The sequence below is a fragment of the Serinus canaria genome, chromosome 17, assembly GCF_022539315.1.
Source record: "Serinus canaria isolate serCan28SL12 chromosome 17, serCan2020, whole genome shotgun sequence".
Lineage (NCBI taxonomy): Eukaryota > Metazoa > Chordata > Aves > Passeriformes > Fringillidae > Serinus > Serinus canaria.
The window spans coordinates 982714-1005037 of record NC_066330.1 but is presented as its reverse complement, the minus strand read 5'-3'; the positions used below and the strand labels follow the sequence as shown (position 1 = coordinate 1005037).

At 56.3% G+C, this 22324-nt stretch overlaps 1 protein-coding gene across 1 annotated transcript; it reads left to right on the top strand.

The window, feature by feature from the left end:
• The first annotated feature begins 2034 nt into the window (after nucleotides 1-2034).
• ADGRD2 (adhesion G protein-coupled receptor D2) lies at nucleotides 2035-21312 on the top strand. Its single transcript, XM_050981139.1, has 26 exons — nucleotides 2035-2082; nucleotides 2169-2229; nucleotides 2829-3059; nucleotides 3182-3835; nucleotides 3976-4074; nucleotides 4559-4644; nucleotides 5009-5290; nucleotides 5490-5601; nucleotides 5991-6125; nucleotides 6405-6516; nucleotides 7074-7179; nucleotides 7401-7456; nucleotides 8525-8651; nucleotides 8751-8854; nucleotides 9490-9592; nucleotides 9814-9967; nucleotides 10718-10851; nucleotides 11423-11538; nucleotides 12434-12554; nucleotides 15119-15160; nucleotides 15359-15412; nucleotides 15727-15868; nucleotides 16190-16248; nucleotides 18197-18227; nucleotides 19185-19274; nucleotides 21305-21312. The coding sequence occupies exons 1-26, from the start codon at nucleotides 2035-2037 to the stop codon at nucleotides 21310-21312; spliced, it is 3267 nt and encodes a 1088-aa protein (XP_050837096.1).
• The last annotated feature ends 1012 nt before the right edge of the window (nucleotides 21313-22324 follow it).

The window sequence follows — 22324 nt, the reverse complement described above, 5'->3', positions numbered from 1 at the left end:
AGCATTTCCTGGGATGGGAGGAGTGGGAGCTGTGTGCCTGTTGCTGTAGCAAAAGTGAGTGGGCATCAACCAAAGGAGCAGCTCTGGCTGGTGAGGTGGGGAGTGCCACAGCCATGGGGGTGACCTGGACCCTCCAGCCTTGGCATTCCCCCCGGGGCAGCTGCAGGCCCTGGTGGGAGGAAACGCCCGAACGCTGAAGCTGCGGGGTGAGGACATCGCACCGGGAGCCCTCTGGGCATCTCCAGGGCTGTCCCTCTTCAGCTGCACTCCTGGGCTGTTTTGGGCTCTCTCTGCTGTGAGGATCCCCAGTCACTCCCCCACTCCCAGGTTTCTTTGCCAAGATCACGCACCAGATTTTCTGGAAGGTTTATTGGACACTTCTATGGAGCAGTGACAGCCCTGGAAGAAGATCCCGGTGCTGCTGGCACAGCGGAGCGGGGAGGGCTGTGAGTGCTTTGCCGTCGGCCATGGGGTGGGCTGGAGGGGCGTCCCGGGGGGCGACGTGGGCTGAGGACGTGGGCAGTGGGGTGCGGGGGCCCAGCAGCGCCCCGGGGACTCGGAGTCGCCGCCCCGCTGCCCAGCGGGCCCGGTGCGGGGAGCGGCGGCACCTTCTGTGTGCGGAGTTGCGGCGGAGCCCGGCGGGGAGGCGGGCGGGGTGCGGGGTGCGGGGAGATCTGCGGAGCCCTGATCCCTCGGAGCGGGGTGCGGAGCGGGGTGCGGAGCCGTGGTCCCTCGGAGCGGGGTGCGGAGCCGTGGTCCCTCGGAGCGGGGTGCGGAGCGGGGTGCGGAGCCGTGGTCCCTCGGAGCGGGGTGCGGAGCGGGGTGCGGAGCCGTGGTCCCTCGGAGCGGGGTGCGGAGCCGAGGTCCCGCGGAGCGGAGCGGAACGGCCGCGGTTCCCTCTCTCTGCCGCTCCAGACTCCGCCGCCGCGCCCCGCCGGGCTGTCCTGTCGCGCTTGTCCCACAGGGACACCGGGCTCGCCCCACAGGGACACCGGGCTCTCCCAGCTGGATCACCGGGGGCTCCCCGCTGCCCCGTTTTTCTGCCCAAAGCGGGTTCCAGGTTCTGTCCGCCCCATCTCCAGGGCCCTCCTTGGAGAAGCGGACACCTGAGGCTACAGGTGCAGGCTGAGGAGAGGGACACTGGCTGTGCCATGGTTCCCTCTCACCCATCAGGTTTATACTTTTCCCTGGAGGGCCAAGAGCTGTGCTGGGTGTTTCCAAAGTCTCAGCTGAACCTTGGAAGCCTGTGAGCACAGAGCCCGGGCTGCAGAGCGGATCTCCTCCAGGTCCATTAGCAGCAAAGTGCTTAAATGTGCTTTTACAGCGCGCCCGGGAGAGCCCGCGGGGAGCAGAGATCCCTCGCAGCCGGCGATGCCAGTGCCCAGAGCTCTGGGGCTTGTTTGCATTGGCGTTGCCAGTTTCCATCTTATGTCTTTACGTGCCCTTATCTATGATTTTACTAGGCTTTTTACTGTCTTCACTCAGAGTTTCCTCCCCCTGGGGCAGAGGTGGGGAGATGGGGGATCGCTGCCCAGCCCTGAGCTCCCTGCAATGGCTCCGTGGTGCTGGGCTCTGTGTTTGGGCTGGATTTGCTGCTCTGCGGGGTCTGCTCTGGTGCTCTGGTCCTGCAGGTTTTAAAGGCAACGAGAAAAGCCGACAGTGATGCAACACAGTTTAATGATGCCATTTATGGTGGCTTTTTTATTTAGTTAATGCGAATGAAGAGGCTCTGTGATCTTGCCTGTTCCTTAATATTGCTCATTTCTACGTTTTATGCTTAACAATTTTGTATCCTGAAAACAAATGTTAAACTGAGACCTTAAGGTCTTCAAGAAGATCTGGGAATTCTTTGGATAAGGTACTATTTGGGACAGGTATTTCAGAGGGAACAATTTTCTCCTTTTTGTTTCGAGTCTTTCTGAGGAAGGCAGCATTGCCAGGGAATGCCATTTCTGCAGAGTGCTTCTGTCTCCGTGATGCATCTCCAGTAATACTTTATTCTAGCAAAGGGTGAAATCTTCCCAGATGGTCAACATGTTTAGGAGAGACTTGAGACTTGATTATTGCTTCTTCAGCTTTCTGGTGAGTACTACTAGGGTTTTTTTATTCTGGGTATTTGAGACAATATTAATGTTTCTCTGCGTGTTACAACACATCCTCTCCACCAGGTCGGTCTGTCCAGGAGTCTCCTTGCCTTTGCAGCCTTTGCCAAGAGCCAGACTTCCAAAGGTTAGTGTTTTTATCAGCACTCTCTATGTGTTTTACAAGCAATATCCAGCACAGAGAAACAAAAGGTGTCTGGTGGTCCAAACAAAGGTAAAGAAACTTTTTCTGTTTTGTGCCTAAAATGCTGTTTGCAGAGCTGGTATTTGCCAGGCTGTTTGCTCAGCTGCTGCTCTGTGCCCCACTGCAAGTGCAAACCAAACAGATTATTTTGTGCCTGAAAATTGCATCTGCAAGTGCAGAAGCTGGGATGAGCTTTTTGGGGATAAAGCAAGTAAAGTTGTTTTTGCATAGCTGCTTTGAACAGGCTTTTCTGAGGGCCATCCCTAGGCATAGCAGGGCAGAGTGAGCTTTTCCTTTGTGCTGAGCTTAGCCTGGTCTGTGTGTCCCACAGGAGTGTTCCCATCTCCAGCCCTGGGCCCGAGGGCAGTCACAGCCCCCCTCAGTTCAGGTCCCATGTGGCCTGAGCTCTGTCACACTGTGCCCAAGGGCTGCATGGGGACATGAGCTCCAGCCAGCAGCTCCCCAAGGTGCACGGGGCAGTGCTTTTAACCGGGGGCTGGACAGGCTTTCTGCTTCCCCAGGCTGTGTGTGTCTTTCTCCAGATTTGGCTCCTGTCACAATTGAGACCCCAAGACACACGTATGAATATGTGGCCACTGCTCTGGACTGGTGGCAAGCTGACAGGTACTGTGAGCAGCACTTTGCCCAGCTGCTCTTTGAGCCCCAGGAGAGCGAGCAAGGCTCCTTCAGCAAACTGCTGCAGGCCCACCACATCAGAGGCTCTGTCTGGCTAAAGGAAAGGGACAGTGTCCTGCACAAAACAAAGAGGAGACGTGAGTATTAGAGATGCTTTCATGCTGAAAAATATGATTGGAGAAGTTGTCCCTTGTGTTTTTATTGTCACTTTATTGGCCTATGCTTCTTCCTTTCTGCTGACTGAAATTCTTCCTTCTAGGTGGCCACACTGTGCCAGTCCTGGTATTCAGGGACAAAACAGACACAAAATATGTGAAGGTGCTCTCTGACTTCCCAGCCCTGCCTGCTGTCACAGCCTGTGCCCACCTGCAGTGGGACACCAGGAGCCAGGAGATCGCCACCATCTTCTCCTACGCTGTGCCTGCTTTCATCAACGAGTTCCAGCTGCGGGGTTTTGTGGATGAGGAAGGCTTTGTTCGCTTTGCTCTCATTGTCCACGGGCACCATTCCCCTTACCTGCCCGTATTCCGTGCTGATGGGCAGTGGCATCACTTCTGTGTCACCTGGCAGCGGGAGAACGGGACCTGGGCCATGTACGCCGATGGGAAACGGAGGGCAGCCGCCAGTGGTTTGTGCTCTGGGGGACCCTCTGCCCCCCAGGCCATCTCTGGCCAGGGCATCTTCATTGTTGGGCAGGATCAAGATTCCCTGGGGGGCACCTTCAGGGCAAAGGAGTCCTTCAGTGGGAACATCACTGACTTGCACATCTGGCAGAAAGTCCTCAGCCCCGAGCACATCGAGAGAGTTCGCTCCTGCTGGGTGGTGGAGCAGGACCTGGTCTTTGGGTGGAGCTCAAATGCCCTGGAAGTGGAGAGCACTGTGCAGGCAGTGGCCACGCAGCTTCTTTGCCCAGGCAAGTCTCAGTGTCCTCGTGGCCACTGCCCTTAAGGTACAAACCACAGGGTTTGTTGTGCCAGGGCTTGCAGGAAAGGCGGTGGCTGCTGGGGATGGCGTGTCCCTGGGAGACCCTTCTGTCCCTGTGTGTTTCCACAGGGCCTGTGGAGGAATGCAGAGTTCTGGAAGTTGGCAGCAGTGGATTCAGTTATGCATCTTGTTTGGAGCCTTTGCCTTTCATCTGTCACTACAGCAAGGGTACAGCATCTGTTAGTTATTCATGCATTGCTTCCAACACAACTCCTGGAGGTCCTGGCTGGGCTGCTGGCCAGGGATGGGGAGGCCCCTGCTCTGCAGGGCTCACATTCAAAACCCTCTGGGGCTGGCACTTTGCTCCAGCTGCCTGCACTCTGGCAGGGGTTTGGCTCTGCCCCACCTGAGCTGGGCAGTGCTGGTGCAGCCTGCATGGCTTCTGGTGCAGGGCTGTGGGTGCCTCCCAACCCAGGCATTCCCAGGCTCGTTGGCCAGGGGAGCATGGGGAGAGGCAGAAAAGGAGTGTGAAACTGTCTCTCCAGATGGGATCTTGAGCTAAAAATAAAATACAGCTGTGAAGTCTCCTTGTCCTGCCTGTCCTGCAGACTTAGCCACCATCTGAGGACCATTGCCCAGGCTTTGAAGGTGGCATGTGTTAACCATGCTGTGGGACACCCCAGCAGTGGTTCTGGTTCTGGTTTGTCCCCAGATGCATACTGGCAACTGAAAAGAGCTCAGCTGGAGTCCAGCCACTCACTCGCCCGCCGTGTGAACACCCTTGCAGTGAGGACTGTGGTGAGTCCTGCAGCCCCAGCAGTGGCAGCTGGCACCTGGAGCAGGCAGGAGCTGCTGGGCTGGCCGTGTTGGCACCTAGAGCTCTTTGAGGTCACTTTGCCAGCAGTTCTTCTTGGGACCTTTCCTGAGCTGCTGTTGGAGATTGTGACCAACACAGCTGTAACTTCTGCTGTGATCAGACAAGCAGCATTGCTTCAGATTGACTCATTGCACTGAGGACAAGAGATCCCTTCCCCCAGGATATTCCTGGTTGGCCAGACAGGTCCTGATGCCAGCAGAGGCATGCAGGGCTTTGCCAAGGCACAGCTGAGGATCAGGGAGAGTCAGGGCTCTGCACTGAACTAAACCCTCTTTTCCATGACAGATTCCTGACAGTGTCTTCACAAGTGGTGTGCAAGACATGAACCTCTCTGTGGCTCTCGATGCTCTGGATGTCTTGGCAACTGTTCTGAGAGAAGGAGAAGTGCCCGTGCTTGAGCCATCTGACCTCCTTGCAGTCCTTCAATTACTAAAGCAAGTTTCAGATTTGGAAGTGCAGGAGGGAGATGAGCTGGAGATGTTGGAGCAGTTGGGCCAGTATTACATGGAAGTGACTGAGTTAATTCTGGAAGAGCAGAACACTGGGACATGGTCACTGATCAGCCAGGTAATGGTGTCACCAGCGTGATGCTGAGTGCTCCTCCTTGGCCTGCTGCACCACACAGGCTGTCCTGCTGTCCTTGAGTCTCAACTTCTCTTTTTCTTTCTGCCAAGGACCAAACACTAAAAGGAAACTCTTGTGAGCTGTGGGAAGGGTGGGCTGACGGTGCACGTGCTGACTGCCATCACTCTCTCTGTCTTTGCAGGTTATCAGGGGACCCATGGCTGTGGTTGAGCTCTGTGACAGAATGGTGTCACTCTTGGTCCCACTGCTGACCACAGAGAGGACAAAGATCACGATCCAGCATGGGAATATTGGTGAGTGGCACTGGAGGGCATCTCAGCAAGACCCAGATCAGTCACCCTGTCTGGTTCCCAGTCCAAATCCACTCCTGGGTCCTCTGCTCCTCTGGCTCACCTCTTGCCAGCCCTGCAGCCTGCTCCCCGTTTCCTCTGTGCAGAGTGTCACAGTGTGAGGGCACCTCTCAGGCTGTGGATTGCAAGAGCATTGCAAGAACCCTTGGGGCATGGGAGAAGCTGAGCCCAGATGCTCTTGGTTTGCACAGAAAGGGACCTGGCTGCTGCTGCTGCTGTGGGTCCTGGCTGGCCTTGGCTGGGATTACAGTGTCCCTGGGGTACTTTGCTGCAGCAGTAGCTCTGGAGGAAGGCTGAACCCTGTTTCAGCACCTGGTTTTCCCTCTGCACAGGGGTGGAGGTGAGGGAGCTAGAGCTGAGCGAGCAGCAGCTGAGTGGTGAGGCATACATGGTCCAGACCCTCGAGAAAGGCACGCACGACATCATTGAAGTTCCCGTGGAAGAAATGCAAAGGCTGAAATCCAGAGGTTTGTTCCTACACCTGAGCTTCCCCTGGTACCTCTGCATGGCCTTCCTTACTGCCACAAGCTCCTTACCTTGACCACATGAGGTCTGGAGAAGAGTGGGGAGGGGACACCCTCGGTGAAAGGGAGATGGGTCGTGGGGGAGAGGATCTGTACTGCCCCTCTAGAGACACAGCTCGGAGCTGAGGGGGTCTGGACCCCCAGCATCACCCCCCAGGGGAGGGCAGCGGTGTCCAGCGCTGCCCTGTGCTCTGTCCCTGTCCCTGTGCCCTGTCCCCGCAGGTCTGCACAGAGTCACAGTGAAGAACATGTGGTTTGGCTACGGCTCCCTGCAGCGCTGCCTGTCCAGCAGTGCTGTGTCCCGGGACACGGCTGCCCCTGATGGGGGACAGAAGTGAGTGAAACAGAGCCCCCCGCAGCCCAGGACTGCCCCCAGCGCCGCGGAAGAGCTCGTTCTCAAATCTGCATTGAGCCGGTGTCTCGGTTTTGGGGTCACCTTCATCCCGATCCATCTCAGCCCTCGCCCTGGGGCTGCCCCGTGGGTGTCCTGTGTGCCTCTGGGTCCCGCGGGTTACCAGCTCTGCCGGGTGCAGGGCACAGAGCCCGCAGGGGCTGGGCAGGTGCCCTCCGGCCGGGCACCGGTGTCCCTGGCACGGTGGCTCTGGGGCCGGGCTGGCCGCGCTCCCGGAGCACCGAACGCTAGGTGGGGATGGCCGCCCGCGCATCCCGCGCACGCCTCAGCCGCTCCGCCGGAACCCTCGGGACGCTCCGGTGCCCGCCGCAGGGACGGGCGGTGCTGGGGCTGTGCCCGGTACCCCAAGGTCCGCTCTGCCCCGTGCCCGGCCCTCGGCAGGAGCCGGATCCCCGCAGCAGTCCCCTAAACCCCGGAGACGCCGTTCGCGAGCCCGTCCTGTGCCCCCTGCGCCTGCGAGCAGCGTCCTTCCCCGGCAGGTACCTGGGCACCACGGTGGGCACAGCGGTGATCTCTGCCACCCTGCTCAGCCAGCACCAGGAGATCAGCGCGTCCGTGCGCTACCGCCTGCAGCACCGTGTCCAGGTACCCCCGGGCTGTGCCCGGCGCCAGCGGCACCGCACGGCCCCACCCGGCTGTCCCCGGGCACGGCTCAGCCCCCGGGGCTTCGGGATGGGGCCGTCCCTGCCCTGGCTCCTGTGTCTGTCCTGCCCTGACAGACCCTGTCCCAGCCGGGGCGGTGACCTGCAGCCCGTGCCCAGCAGGGAGGGCCTGTGTGACCTCTCCTCTCCCCTCTCTGCCTGCAGGACCTGCCCGAAACTCTGCTGGGGCCCGTCTGTGCCTTCTGGAACTTCAGCCTCAGGTGCCTTGTTTCAGTTCAGGTCCCCAGATTTATGAGCTTTTTATTTCCACTGGAAAACCAAACATCTCAATGTAAATGTAATGGTAAGAGTAGAGATCTGGGGGTTTTGCCTCCTCTGCATGCTGACATCCCCTCTCTGCTGGAGCAGAATGCTTTCCTGGAATGATTTCCTTTGGAGAAGTCACTCACAAGCAAGTGACCTTTAATGAGGTATATACAACTCAAATGGAAAGCCCCAGTTAATTATGGTTGTTGCCTGTGACAAAGAAGAGTTAGCCCAAGATAACACACCCCAAAGACATGCAGGACTCCCAGCCTCGTAAATCCTGCCTGGCACTGGGATGTGTTTTTGCTGAATGTCACTGTGGTGAGAACACTGAGGCTGTGATATATTATAAATTGCTAATTAAGTCATTTGAGTGAAAAAAAACCTTTACTTGGAGTCCCAGACTTGTAGCAGGCATGGATCAGGTAGGGGAAGGTGGGAAGGGTGATGTTGGAAAGAGCTGGTTATTGCCCAAAGGGTCCCAGCAGCCCTGCTCTGACCCTGACCTTCCTGTGCTCCTGGGAGCTCAGGGGGCAGGGGGGACAGAGCTGCAGCCGTGGTCCCTGCCCAGGGAATCCAGATGGGAGCATTGCAGGATGGCTGGGACAGGCCTGTCCTGGGGAGCAGTGGCACCATGCTGGGGTTGTGGCAGGCTGAGCTGGTGGGCAGAGCTAGGCACAGCCAGCCCAGGGCTGCTCTCAGTGGAGGGGCTGTGCAGGGAGCTCTGCCCAGAGCCATGCAGTAGCTGGGCTCTCTTTGGAGCTGTCATGGCTGAACTCCACTCTTTAATGCACACATTGACACCAGATCTGTTGTCACTGTGTGCCTGCTGCGTGAGGCAAAGCTGCTGAGACAAAGGGGGAACCAGAGGGAAGTCCCCATGAAGACCTGTTTCTGATACCCTCACCTTCCTCCTTTAAACTCTGCTTTTTCTGGGACAATGAAATTCCCATTGTGCCCTGGCTTTCTGTGGAAGTGAAGGGTAATTTCCCCGTGTTTTCTCTGCTTCTGCTGCACGTTAGCCCAGATGCTGGTGGGATGTGGTCCACAGCTGGCTGCTCTGTGGCCAAGTCTCTCCCAGACTCCACTGCCTGTTTTTGCAACCACACCACCAATTTTGCCATCCTGCTGCAGGTGTACGAGCTGGAGGTATGTGAGGAGCTGGCTCTGGGTGGGTGCTGGCACTGCCAGCTGGTGGGGTTAATTCAGGAGGGATTTGAGTCTTCTGCTGTTTCATGTCTGGAGCAGAGGACCACCACAGAGGAGTTCACCCTGCAGACTTTGACTTTTATTGGATGTGGAGTTTCCTTCTGTGCCCTGATGGTCACCTTCATTTTGTTCCTGGTAGTTGGGTAAGAAAAGCCTGGGCACTTGCAGCCTTCTCTGTATTTTCTACTTGATATTTTCCCTCAGAGCCTTTCTCAGAGTGTCCTCTGTCAGCGTGGGGTGGGGCAGGTGGGTGGGAAGAGGTGGGAGCTGCCCTGTGCTCCGTGGCAGAGGGGAGTGCTTGTTGGCTGGAGAGGGGCTCAGCCCTGGTTGTTTCTCTGGAGATGCTCACTGATCTGTGCCCACACCTGCGTGTCTGTGGCAAGGTTTCTATCAATTGCTAACGATATTTACTATAAAAGCTGCTCTGCTAGAATTAATTTTTATAAAATAAATGGAGCAAGGACTATTTCTTTGATTGCCAGCCCTTCTGTGTCACTTGGCAAGCACAGAGATCTGCCTTGTGAGCGTGGCAGGGGCTCCCTCCACCTCCCCCCTGCCTGTGCCCTGGAATCGTGGCCAAGGGCTGAGCAGCTGTGCCCAAGAGTGTCCCCAGCACCAAGGGCTTGCACAGCAGGGCTGCCCTCTGCCCCTCTGACTGTCATCTTTGCAGGGAGTGGCAGAGAGACCACAAGTTGCCCAGGCAGGCCTGCACAGCCTGAGGGGACAGGGAGGACCCTTTTGTGTGGCTGCAGCTCAGGGCTCCCTCTCTCCCCCCCAGCGTCCCCAAGAGTGAAAGAACAACTGTGCACAAGAACCTGATCCTGGCCCTGGCTGCAGGAGAAGCTCTGCTCATGTTCAGTGAGTTGGCCAAGCCCAGCCAGGTGAGCTCAGCAGGAATGGCCCCTTCAGCCCACGTGGCCAGGCTCCAGCATCTCTGTCAGAGCAACAGAACAGAAGCATTTATTAATTCCCTTAAATTGATTAAAGGGTAATTACCTTACCCTTTTATTAATTGCCTGTAGCTGGCATGGAGGGTAGAATTGTCTCTCTGCGTGGAGATGCACAAATATCCGTTGTGCAGTGTGGTTTCTGTCCCCTCCAGGTGCTGTGTTTCATGGTCACTGCCTTCCTGCACCTCTTCTTCATGGCAGCCTTCTCATGGATGCTGGTGGAGGGGCTTCTCCTCTGGAGCAAAGTGGTGGCAGTCAACATGAGTGAAGGCAGGAGAATGAAGTTCTACTACCTGACAGGCTGGGGTATCTGCACACTCCTCTGCCTTGGCTCCTCAGGAAAATATTCTTTTTCTTTTCTAGTGAAAGTTTTGACAGGAGAGATGCACAATTGTTTGATTTAATTTAATATGAGAACTGGCTCTCTTGAACTATTTGTCAAATTGCTAGCCTTAGAATATAAGCTGAGCAGCATTTCTGTTATACTTCTAAATCCAGGAGTTCAGCAAAAAAAAGATAGAGGAGGAGAATAATGGTAAGTTCTTGTTCTTGGAGAGCATCAGCGTTGTCTGGTTGTAATTAAATATAAATGTGTTCCTCACTAAGCACCTTTTATTCTGAGGGAGCCCCTTAGGGACATGGAATGATTTGAATAAGCTGAGTTTTGTGTCAAAGAGGAGCTTCCTTAGGGATGTGCTGCTCAAGGAGCACACACCTCCTTGGACACTGGGCAACCACTTCAAGTGTTTTGGGTTGGTTTATGTCTTTGATTTTCTATTTTGTTAAAAAAGCAATCTGAGGAATAAATTGCTTTGGTCAGGACTCAGGACTTGGAGTGCTTTACACCTCAGAGAAAGATGCTGACAGCTTGTAAATCTGGCTGTGTTGAGCCAGGCAGATTTCAGCTGCAGAGGATTGATGTTGCTCGTGGGGTTTTGGAGGCTCACGCTGAAGTCTGTCTGCTCAGGGGGGTTTTGAAGCCATTGTCTGGTGCACAGTGCTCTGCATGGGGCATGTCTGCTTTTCCCAGTGTTTAACCTGTGGGTTTTTCTGCAGGGCTTCCAGTCCTTATCGTGGGGGTGACCCTTGCAACTTCCTTTAACAAGTATGTGGCAGCCAACCACTGCTGGCTGAACGTGCAGACCAACGTCATCTGGGCCTTCGTGGGGCCTGTGCTGCTCATCCTGGCTGTGAGTGCCAAACCCTGCTGGGAGGGTGGGAGTCCCTGGGTCTGCTCCCAGAAAAGCAATGCAGAGTCAGGGGTGCAGCTCACTCTGCCTGCTGCTTTTAGAGGAAAAATGCTGTTTTACTTTATATAGGCTACTGCAATACAAGTAAATCTCTTTGATCAAAAAAGCTTTTTGAGAGGAAAAAGTGCTTTAAGAAAATTTTGCTGACCAGTGTTTGGTTGGCTGTTCAGCTGGGAATGTGGGGTGTGACATTGCCTTAGCTAAGGGTCTGATTTTAGTACAGGAATATCTGCATCCTGAAATATCATTATACAAAACACAGCAGCAGAAAAGCTCCAATGTTCATGGGGTCCAGAATAGACCTTTAACAGGGAAGAGGTTCTGTAGGAGCAGTTTTGGGATAAGTTTCCTAGATTTCCTACCTGTGCAGGGAGCTCTGTGAAGTCTTTTGATTGCTTTCCTGGTAGTGCCATTTGTCCCCGAGTTCTGACCCTAGTTTCCAGCAGAGGAGTGTCACCCTGTGGAGCTGAGGCTGCAGGATGTCAGTGAGCCCAGCCCTGTGCCCTGGCAGGTGAACAGCTTGGTGCTGCTCCGGGTGGTGACGGTGACCGTGGCCAGCGCCCGCCGGAGATCCAAGATGCTGACCCCCAACAGCAGCCTGGAGAACCAGATTGGAGCTCAGCTCTGGTGAGCAGGGAAGGGCCTGGTCCCCCAGCTGTGGAACTCTGTGAGGGGGTGTTAGTTACGTGGAAGAAATCCTTCCCAGTGAAGCTGCTGAGGCCCTGGCACGGGTTGGCCAGAGAAGCTCGGCCGAGTGAAAGACAGCGAGCTGTGAGAGTCAGAGCAGCAGGGACAGAAGGGGCTCTCTCCCCCAGGGTAGCTGTGTCTCACCCAAAGACAGTCTCTAATCCCAGCTGAGAAGCCCAGCCAGAACCTTCAGCTTGGAGAACAAGTGCTGGTCTCCATCTCACACTCCAAATCTCACCCCTTTGGGACAGGAGACCCTTGGCAGTGCCTGCAGAAATCCAAGCTTGGGATTTGGGGGGTTGAAAGTAAGGCTGGTGAGGGTTACACACACAGGGGGAGAGGCAGTGGGGACTTCTGTAATCAGTCAATACTGAGAGACCTCTAAAAAACTGCTGCCTGAGTCATTACTTTATCATGCTCTGTGAATTTTTATTGTTGTTAGCTGGCGCCGGATACCCCTGCTAGACACGCATTGTTCCCCTGTAGCATAAATAAATTTTCCCAAATTTACAGAAGCACAAAGATAGGGCATTGCTGGAGGGCAGGGTGACATCCATGTGCAAGTAAAACAAATAGAGAAACCCTCCTTGTAGCAGAAATTGGGGGGAAATAGCTGTTTTCTCACGGCTGATGACGTCAAAGAGCTCCCTTCTTGCTAACTCGCAGTGATAAATGAGGAGCAGAGCTGGCACACTGGGGTCTGGGAGGTGAAATATTTGGTTGTTCCTGTCTTAACTTATTTTGTTTGCAGAGGAATTTGTTCCACAGCTCCTGTCTTGCTAGTGCTTCATCCCTGAATTGTGCCCGGGTAACCCTGAGCTCTTCCTCCCCCCAGGGCCACGGCCAAACCCGTGCTGGTGCTGCTGCCCGTGCTGGGGCTCACCTGGCTCTGTGGGCTCCTGGTGCACCTCAGCATCGTCTGGGCCTACGTCTTCATTGTGCTCAACTCCCTGCAGGTGAGTGCTGACCCACCTGGGTGCCCAGGGCACGGCCAGGCTGGCACCTGCAGGGCACTCTGCCTGTCCTTGTCACCAGGGACTCTTTAGCTCTGAAGCCAGCCCAGCCTTCCCAAGCCACTGGGCCATTTTGTCTGAGGAAACTCATTTCATCCTTCCAAGATACAAAATATAACTCTGGAGACCCTGCATGGCTCAGCACCAGTCTCTGGCAGTGTCCTGCTGGTGCCACAGGTTCCCAGTTTGGATCTTGTTTCCTGTGCTAGTTTTTCTCACATCAGTGTGGTTCCAAAATGGCAATTACAAACTCATTAGAGTTTTTATTTGCTAGTATAATGGGTAATTAAAATGGTACCTGTGCAGCCAAATGGGGCAGACATCCCTCCTGCTGTTTGCACCTGGGAAATGAACCTCTGCTGCAGGACAGGGCTGGCCCTGGGGCTGCTCCCAGGACCTGGGGATAGCTGGGACTCAGGGACACGCGGTGACAAAACCTCCTGGAACACGTGCTTGCCACGATCCAAAGAAAGCATCGACAGAGGCCTGCAAACCTGGAGAGAAGGCAGCTGTAGATGGAGCTAGAGAAGCACTGAACACCCCTGCACAGCACGGCACAGCACTGAACATCCCTGCACAGCCCTGCACAGCACGGCACAGCACGGCACAGCACGGCACAGCACAGCACAGCACGGCACAGCACAGCACAGCACGGCACAGCACTGAACATCCCTGCACAGCACGGCACAGCACGGCACAGCACGGCACAGCACGGCCCGGAGGGGAAGGGGGAGTTCTCAGCAGGCAGGTGGGAGCAGGGGGCAGCACAGCCCTGGGGCTGGGGCTGTGCCTCACCAGAGGTGCCCACGGGCACTCCCTGGACAGTCCCATCCCTTGGCACTGCATATTCAGGGTCCTTTGCCCAGTGCTTGAGGACAAATCTTTCTCCAAGGGATCCAAGCCAAGGGAGCAACTGAGCACTGCCCTCCAAACCCCTGGGATCAGAGGGTTTTGCTTCTGTTTCAATAGAAATTGGCTCCTGCTGCTCTCAAATCTGCAGTGCTTCCCTCTGGTCCCCTTGGCTGTCTCCAGCCCAGTGCCAGCCCCACTCTCCTGGGTGACTCCTGGCCCGTGGTGGCCCTGTCACCCTGTGCACACGAGGGGGGGCTGCTCAGGGATGCTCAGGGATGGGTGCCTGCCCAGGGATGGGTGCCTGCTCAGGGATGCTCAGGGATGTTCTGTTCTGGCTCTGCTCCAGGGCTGGGTGCTGCTCACACCCATCCATCAGGCCCTGGTGGGAGGCTCCAAGGCCAGACCAGGGCTGCCTCTCCACATCTCTGCTCTTAAGGATATCAGGAGGATGGCAGGAGGCCTGTCTTGATCCTATTAAACAGCATCAGTTCTCTGTGTCTCCTGATGCCATGCCTGGGCTATTGAGAGAGAGAACTGCAGGCTCTGAGCAGTGTGGACAGACCTGGCTGTGCTGTACTCGTTTGCCTCTGTCCCTTCATAACCAAGTTCAGGACAATCTGCAGATTGCCCCAGAGGAGAAAAAAATGCTGGTGAGAAGCTGCAGAGTTGAGAGAAAGCCACCCTGTTTCAGCCCCTTTGCTTACTTCCTATGGATCACTTGGAATTTCCTTTGAGGCCAGAGTGTTCCTTCACGTGTGGGTCCTGCGCAGTTGCTCTCTTGCCGGGGTTGTTTTTTGTTTGACTCTTCTCTGTTTGTCTGCAGCAGCCCAAGCCTGTCTTCAGGGCTGCTCTGTGAGCTGGCACCAAACATGACAGCTCCTTCTGCAGCCAGGCAGTGCAGGAACCTGGACAGTGCCTGAACAGCAGGAGGGAGCCCGTGGTGCTGTGGGGCAGGAGCAGGGCAGGGTGGAAGGGGAGGGGGCAGGACGGGCTCCCCCAGAGCTGCATCTCTGCTCCCACCCACTGCTGCAGCTGGGCCTCCTCTCCCTCCTCGCTCTCCTCCCGCTCCCCCTCCCCAGGCTCATCCAGAATGATTCTTTCAAGGAAGACCTGCCTTGGAAGCCTGGCCAGAAATCTGGTCTGGGGGAGTGACCAGCATTGCTGGCTGAAGGACAGGTCAGGGCACGGTGCCAGGGGCTGCTGCCATTGCCAAGAGCTCGCAGATGAGAGCAGGGCTCGTTGGAGACAAGATGGATTGCATCTCTTGCTGCAGCTGATTTATCTAGCTGCGATAACAAAACACCCACAGATATAACATAAATCTGGTGGGCCAGATAGGGCTGCCTTAAGGCCAAAGCCGTGGGTCTGGAGCTGTAATTAGCCCCAGGCTGTGGCCCCCAGGCAATGCCTGGCCTGGGCACGTCCCTCACACAGCTGTGCCAGCGGTGCCCGGGCTGCCGCTGCTCTCTGGTCCTCTCCTGGCCTCTGTGAACAGCCTGGTCTCAAGGGTGGGAGGTTTTTCCTGCCTGGCTGACCCTGCTGGGCTGTGCCCACCCTCCGTGCCAGTCTCGCCCATCCCAGGGCTCCTCAGCCCCTTTGCTCCGTGCAAAGAGCACAAACCAGCCCTGACCCTTCCCCTGCTCTCTCCCCTGCAGGGCCTGTACATATTCCTGGTCTATGCTGTCTACAACAGCGAGGTGAGAGATGGGTTCAGTCCCTGCTGACAGCAGCTCTGTGCTGGCAGCAGGGGGAGCTGGGTTCTGGCAGCTGCAGCAGGCAGCACGGCCCCACTGTGCTGCTGGAGCCACGGCTGCTTTTTCTGCAGGACTTGCTGGAGCATCTCCAGCTCTGCTGGGGCTGCTGTGGCCCTCTCTCACGTCCTTGCTCTGCTGCAGGTGAGGAATGCCATCCAGAGGATGAAGGACAAGAAGAAAGCCCTCTCATTCACAGTAAGTTGGGAGGAATCCTTGCTGCCCCTTCATCCATCTGAGGAGGAGGAGGGTCCCAGCTGGACTGTGGGTCTGCTTTGGGGAGATGATGATGGAAAGAAATCTTATTTTTTTATTTTTGTCTGCCTTCTTTGTGGTCTTGTTGGACACCAGAGACCCAAAGATAGCCTACCCCAATGAGGCAGCAGCCTGATCTGCCAGGCTGGGATGGAGCCAGAGCAGTGATGATGAAATCCATCTTGGAAGTCAGATCTGGCTGTAGCAAAAACTCGTTGCAGTTTTCACTGTCCTGTATCTCTTGCCTGTCATTCCAGAACTGCTCTCATCCCATCAACTACTTATCCAGCCCAAGGAACACGACCTCCTGGGACACAGGGAGGCCGAGTCCTGCAGCTGAGACTGCCCTGCCAAGCCCTGTGCAGAGAGACCCTCCAGTGAAGAACATCACCAACAAAGGTGAGAGCATTCTGCTGCTGTCAGCCCAGGCTGGGTGGTCTCATCAGCACGTTAGTCAGCATTGCATTCTCCTGAGGCAAAAATCCATCTTGGTGTCTTAAAATTTGCTGGAGGAGAGGCAAAGGTGACAGTAGAAAATAGGGATTTTGGCTTTGGGGAAAAATGGTTTTGCATTCTCCAACCAGTTTGTGGGTGCAGTGATGCAGAAAACCCATTTGGTCCCTTTGCTTCAGTGGGGGACACAAAGCACCAGATTCTTGGGAAAGTATGAATATTTCTGTTCTCTGGTCTATGAACTCATTGTGCTGCTTCACCCTTTAGGAAATTTTGGAGCCAAAATTCCCATGGGCATTTCATCCATTATGTCCCCTGAGAGACCGGTAGGTGTCAGCTCCTGCTGTTCTCCCTCACCCTCCCAGAGCACAGCACTCCTGTGGGACTCCACTTGAGCCTGGGCAGGGGCACAGCAGGGCAGGGCACCTGCCCAAGGCCAGGAGTGGTCCCAGAACAGCTGAATTCCAAGGCAAAGGCTCACCCTGAGCCCGTGGGAGCCAGGAGGGTGCTTAGAGCAGGGCCCTACAGGAACACCAGGTGCTGCTGAATCTGGGCCTTAAAACCCCAGGCTGAGGTTGGTATGGATCAGGCAGGAGGCTTTCCCAAGGCCAGCAGATTGAATCAGGTGGTGGGGCAGGTGCCATGGGCAAGCCTCACCTCTCCCAGGAGGGCTGTGCTGCCTGCACTGGGATGGAGAGCTCAGCAGGGCACGGCCTAAAGCAGGGAGCAATTTAAATTTGACTACTCTGCTCCAACTTCCATCTCCTGCTTTTGAAATGATCATCAGTCCTCGTGTACTTGACATACAAGTGCTGTAATTCCTTCAGAATAAAATCCAGCACTACTTTCATGAGTCTCTCACTGAAGGATCTCTCTTTCCCTCTCTAATATTTATCCTTTGAAAACCTATGTCACATAGACAGCTCTTATTTATCCAATAGATAATACTTCTACAGCTGGCATATCGTTCTGAAGCCACTCAGTAAAATCCATATTTCCATCTCTCATGATCCATATTGTGGTTAATGCTGCAGCACCAGGACTCCCTGGCAGGGGATGCTTTTCTCAGCAGCCAGGTGCTGGCTGTGTGAGCCAGGGTCAGGGCTGAGCTCCTGGCACCAGGCACAGGACGTGGGCCACGGGGCTGAGCCCAAGGACCCGAGATCCCTGAGCCAGGGGCATCAGCAGGCAGCAGATCCCTGAATGCCAAGGCCGTGGCATTTCTCAGCAGGCAAAGACAGAAAGTGCTTCCCTCCTGTGAGGGTCTCTGAGAGCTTTGCTGTGCATAAACTCTGCATTTTTAATGTGCTGGCTCCCTTCTTGGCCAAGGCGGGTGCAGCAGGGCTGAGGCTGCTCCCAGTGCCTGCAGCTCCTGGGGCAGAGCTGGCAGGGCCTGTGAGCCCTGGGCATGGCAGGGCTGGGCACAGGGCTGGGCACACAGGGTGCTGGGCATGGCACAGGGCTGGGAACAGCAGGGCTGGGCATGGGAGAGGGCTGGGCAAGGGAGGGCTGGGCATGGGAAGGGGCTGGGCAAGGGAGGGCCGGGCATAGCAGGGCTGGGCACAGTGCTGGGCATGGCACGGTGCTGCGCACGCCTGTGCCCTCTCGGTGTGCCCTGTGCTGTGCTGTGCAGGGGCTGCTGGCAGTGCCCCCAGTTATGTAAGCCAGGCTGTTTCCCTGCTCCCTGGCTGAGTCACGGCGAGCAGCACACTCAGAATGTCACTGGCAGCTGCACAATGGTTTGGATGAAGAGAAGATGCTACTCAAAGGCGTTTGAAAGCACTTAAAATGACAAAACACTGAGCGAATGGAGATACAAACACAGACAAGATGTTCTTCGTGTTTCAGCTTTTTTAAAGGTTGTTTGGTGATCTTTGTTGTTGTTGGACTGGGAGTAGGAATTTCACATCTCCCAGAGCATTAACATCCTTTGAGCACAGAGTGCAGACTGTGTGGGCTCTTCCCACCTCAGCTCAGGGGTGCTCTCATCTTTTCCTGTGGTGTCCAGCCTGGCATCCAGCCTGGTGGGTGCCCACGGGGCTGGAAGGGTCCCCAGAGCGGGCATTAGGAGCAGGGTGTCAGCTCCCCACTCTGTCCGGGGCCCCTCTGCCAGGTGCCAGTCCCTGGGGCTGGGATGAAGGCTCTGCTTCCCAGCCAGTGCAGGGACAGTGGGTGGGTGGGCTCTGGGAAGCCCTGCCTGGCCCCAGGGAGTGTGTTGGGGGCAAAGCCATCAGAGCCACACCCTCTGCTAACACACCTTCTCCCCTCTTGCAGGCCGTGGAGCTGACAGCGTTCAAATGCTCAGGTAACCTTTGCCTGCCTCGTGCTCTGCAGGTTCTGCTGCTGCTGGAGCTGTGGTTGGGTGTTGGGGGCTGCCCAGTTGGCAGCTGCTTTCTGCTCAGGCTTCAGGACAGTATTATTTCCAAACTGCCCTGGTGGGTGCTGCCCTGGCCAGGCTGTGGGAAATCTGTGTCCCCTGAACAGAGGAGGGAAGGTGGGGGCTGTGGAGCCCCAGCAGCCCTGCCAGTGGCACTGCCTCTCCTGGCAGCACGCATGGATCAGCCAAAGGTCCCATCCCAGGGCACCTCCTGGTTTCTCCCCACGTCTCTGCACCTTTCTTGCTGCCCATCCTTGTCTGCTCCAGCTCCTGGGGGGCACAGGCAGGGCAGGTGGCAGAGGGGCCCTGCAGGTTCCTGGTGCTGAGTCTCTGCCTGCCCCCAGCCCCACTGCTCCCAGGGGGGCAGCAGCTCTTTCTGCCCTGGGCTATTTTAAACCAGCAGCTGTGGCAGAAAGCTCTGCTGGGTGCTGGGAGTGCCATGATCCCAAAGAAGGGAAGCTGGTGAGGGTGGGTATTCAGACAGGGCTGGATTTAGGAGCTTAAAAGCAGCCATTTGGCTTCTTCTGTTTCAGGTTGTAGAAAGGCCAATGTCACCATGGAGGTGGGTAGAATTAAAACCAGAAATCCCTCCTAAGCCCCAGGCCTCTGCTGGATGGCAGCTCCCTGCTACCTCCTCAGCTTCCCAGCCTGGCTTTGGGCAAGTCCCCAGCTCCTCAGAATACAAATGCAGCATATTTCACCTTATTTTCTTTAAAAGCCACTGCTGGGTACTCCCAGTGCAGCTTCTGGATGGGGACCCTCAGGTGGACAGAGCAGTGAGGACACACCAGGGCTGCAGTGATCATATTTTTTCTGGATTGAGACATTTTCTTTTGTCAAGGCAAGCAGTGCATTAGCAGGTGTCTGATTTTGCTCCCCACGAAGTGTCTAAGCAGGGCATCCTCCGACTGTTTGTGAGACCATGCCACCCAGAAGCAGCACAGCTTTCCTCCCCACACTGGACACGTGGGAAAGGCAGAAACTGTGGCACAGGAGTAGCTGTGCAGCTGTTGCAATATTACCATGTTGCAGCAGCATTTCAGGCAGGAGTGGGGTCTCAGAGGCAGCAAGACCTGCACCCACCACGGGCACTGGTGCTCTGCCCACCCACCCTCACTTCTGCGTGTCTCACAGCCCACGTGTGTTATTAAACTGCAGCTGTGCAAAGTGGGTTGTTCAGTTTGGTTTGGTTTCCTCAGGTGAGCCCTCAGTGTGTTTTTAGAAGCCCAGGTCTGCACAGAGGGTGATGGAACACCAGGCTGGGCTCGGTGCCAGGGGGGTGGCAGGGGTGGAAGGAGTGCTGTGCACCCCTGAGCCCCCCAGGCTGCCCCCGTGGCTGGGCAATCCTCGAGCCCGGGGTGAACGAGGAGGTCTCGAAGCAGAAGAGCTCTCCTCTCACTCTTGTGTTCGTGCAGTCACAGCCCTGGTGCTGCCCCTGCTGCTCCAGGCTCTGCCAGAGAGCCTCCAGCCCTGGGAGCAGACAAGAAAAGGCTGCAATGCCCAGCTGCAGGCGAGCTGGGGGAGCCAGGGCAGCTCAGCCTCACCCAGGCCTGTGCCTTCACAGCCTGCCCCCAGAGCAAAGTGCTGCAGAGCCCTTGGGTGCCAGGGTGGGGACAGATCATTCCAGCACAGACACTGTCCCCCTTCCCTTTGTTCTCTCCCAAATAGTTTAAAGAGATGTGAAATGAAATGAAAGAGATGGGTTTAGCCCCAGATACTTTTATTTGAAAGCTGCCAGCCAGCTGATGAGAAGGGTGCTGCTGCCAGCAGGAGCTGTGGCAGAGACAGGAAAAGTGTTCTCTGCTCCACCTGTCTCCCAGGAAAGCTGTGCTGGATCTGGGGAGGGGTCCAGCACCTCTCTGCTGCAGGGCCTCAGCCACACTCCTGTGAGAGCTCGGGGTGTTGCAGTGGCTCCAAGTGCAAAAGCAGACAGTGGGTCCATGGGGAGGTGGGATGGCTGAGGATAAGGGTGGATAAAATCCAAGTGAGTTCCAGGCCAGAACCAGAGAAATGGGGAGTTTTGCAGTGTGGCTGTGGCAAGAGCCAGGCAGGGCCTCCCCCCACAAGAGCTCAGTCCGTGGAGCAGCTCTGCAGTAATGAGCTCCAGCCCAGCTGTAGGAGCTGCTCTGTGCAGCCAGCCCTGCCTGCCTTCATTACACACATTTTGTGAGCAGGGCATGGCTGGGGCGGTTCACATATTTGCACAAACAATAAGTCCCATCTTCCTTGTCTTGACAAACAAGGGCTCCAAGAGGCCTCCACATCCTCCATCTCCTCAAGTGATGGCTGCTTTGTTTCCCCACGATAATTTCATTATTCTGTTTGAATACATTTATATGTTGCTAAGCCACACATAGCAACATGGATCTTGTCTGCACAGCCCAGCCTTCCACTGATCAATACTGAGTAATTCTGCAACTCTCACTATATTGTGTTCCATAAGCTTGGTTTGAAATAATAAGGAATCTCTGAGTCTTTGGGATTCAGAGCCAGAGAAGCACCTGAGTGTCATGGGGAGAAGTGCAGAGCCCGTCCATGCCAGCCCTGCTGGGCTGACGTGGTGGGATCAGCCCTGGTGCCATGGCCCCTCCTGGGGAGTCCCTCGTGTACCCTGGGCAGGAGATGCAGCCCACGGGCACTGGTGCTTCCTGCCATGGCAGAGCTGGTGTTTTCCTTCCATGCCATTTAAAGCTGATTGTTCCATGCTCCCAGCACTGGGTGCTGGGCTCAGGCTGACAGGTTTGCCTGCAGCCATGGCCCTGTGCATGGAGACTGCTTTGGCTCCCTGTCACAAGGACCATGTTTCAGAGACCCCCAAAGGGGGTGGCAGAGCTCTACCACTGGCAGGCAGGGCTGGCTGTGCCAGCCCATGCCAGCTGCACCCACAGCTCTGTCCTATGGCAGGTTTGGGCTGTGGGGTCCCACCAATCCTCCCCCAGGCCTGGGAGGGACCCCTGCCCTCCCCTGCTGCCAGCAGAGCTGATTCCTTCTCTCTTTTGCTTTAGGTTTTTGAGAAGTTTCTGGGTGATGAGCCTGCACTGCAGAGGGTCCTCCAGCAGGAAGGATGGCAGCTTGGAGGAGCTGGTTTCCCTTGGAGAGCTTCCAGCCTGGGCAGAGCTGTCACCCTGCACTCCTTCCCAGCACCACGTGCCAAACCAAGGCGGGGGCACTGTGGGGTCTCGTGAGGCTTTGCTGCTGACGACTGCCCTGCTCCTCCCCCGGGTGGGTACTTGTGCTCTGGGGTCCCCACAGCTCCTGCAGCCCCTGGCAGGGCAGCCAGGGCTGGCCTGGGCACCGCTGCCACCACTGCCCCCGTCCCTGCTGGCAGCACTGGTGCTGCAGGGTTGTGGCTCTCGCTGCTGCTGCCTGGGGGAGCTGGAGCAGTGGGATGGGGACAAGCCCAGCTTTGCCCAGGGCAGCTGTGCCCAGGCAGTGCCCACGCTCCCGTGGGGGTGGGGATGGGAGCACCCTGAGCTGGGGCAGGGCTGGGTACGAAGCACATGCACCAGGGAAGCCAGCAGCTGGCTTCCAGCCTTTTCTGAACCAGCTGACATCAATAGCATCTTCTGCTGCTTAGGACAGAAATCCTCTCCCTGCTCCTGCCTGGGCTCCTGCTTGGCTGGCCTGGCCCCTCTCCAGCTGGGCGCTGCTTTCCTTCCCTCTTCTCCTATTACCTCTGTAGAGTTTAGAACACAGAAAATGTGGTGGGTTTTGCTGATTATGACAACAGTAAATGCTGATTTTAAAGACAATCTCCTCTCCTTGTTGCAGTGTGTCCAAGGGAAGGGGCTCATGTCCAGCTCTGTGTGGCTGAGCCCAGAGATGGGGGTTTGGCTACAGTGCAAGGACCAGGGCACTGCCCACTAATGGCCCACAAATGTTGCTGCACTCACTTGCAAAACACTGTGAGAGTCACTGTGGAAATTCCCAGCAGCACTTTGAAGCAATCTGCGGTCCCCAGTGCCCAGAAGCAAAGGCAGCAGCAGCCCCCTGCCACAGCCACACTGTCCTGGTCCCACGAGGGC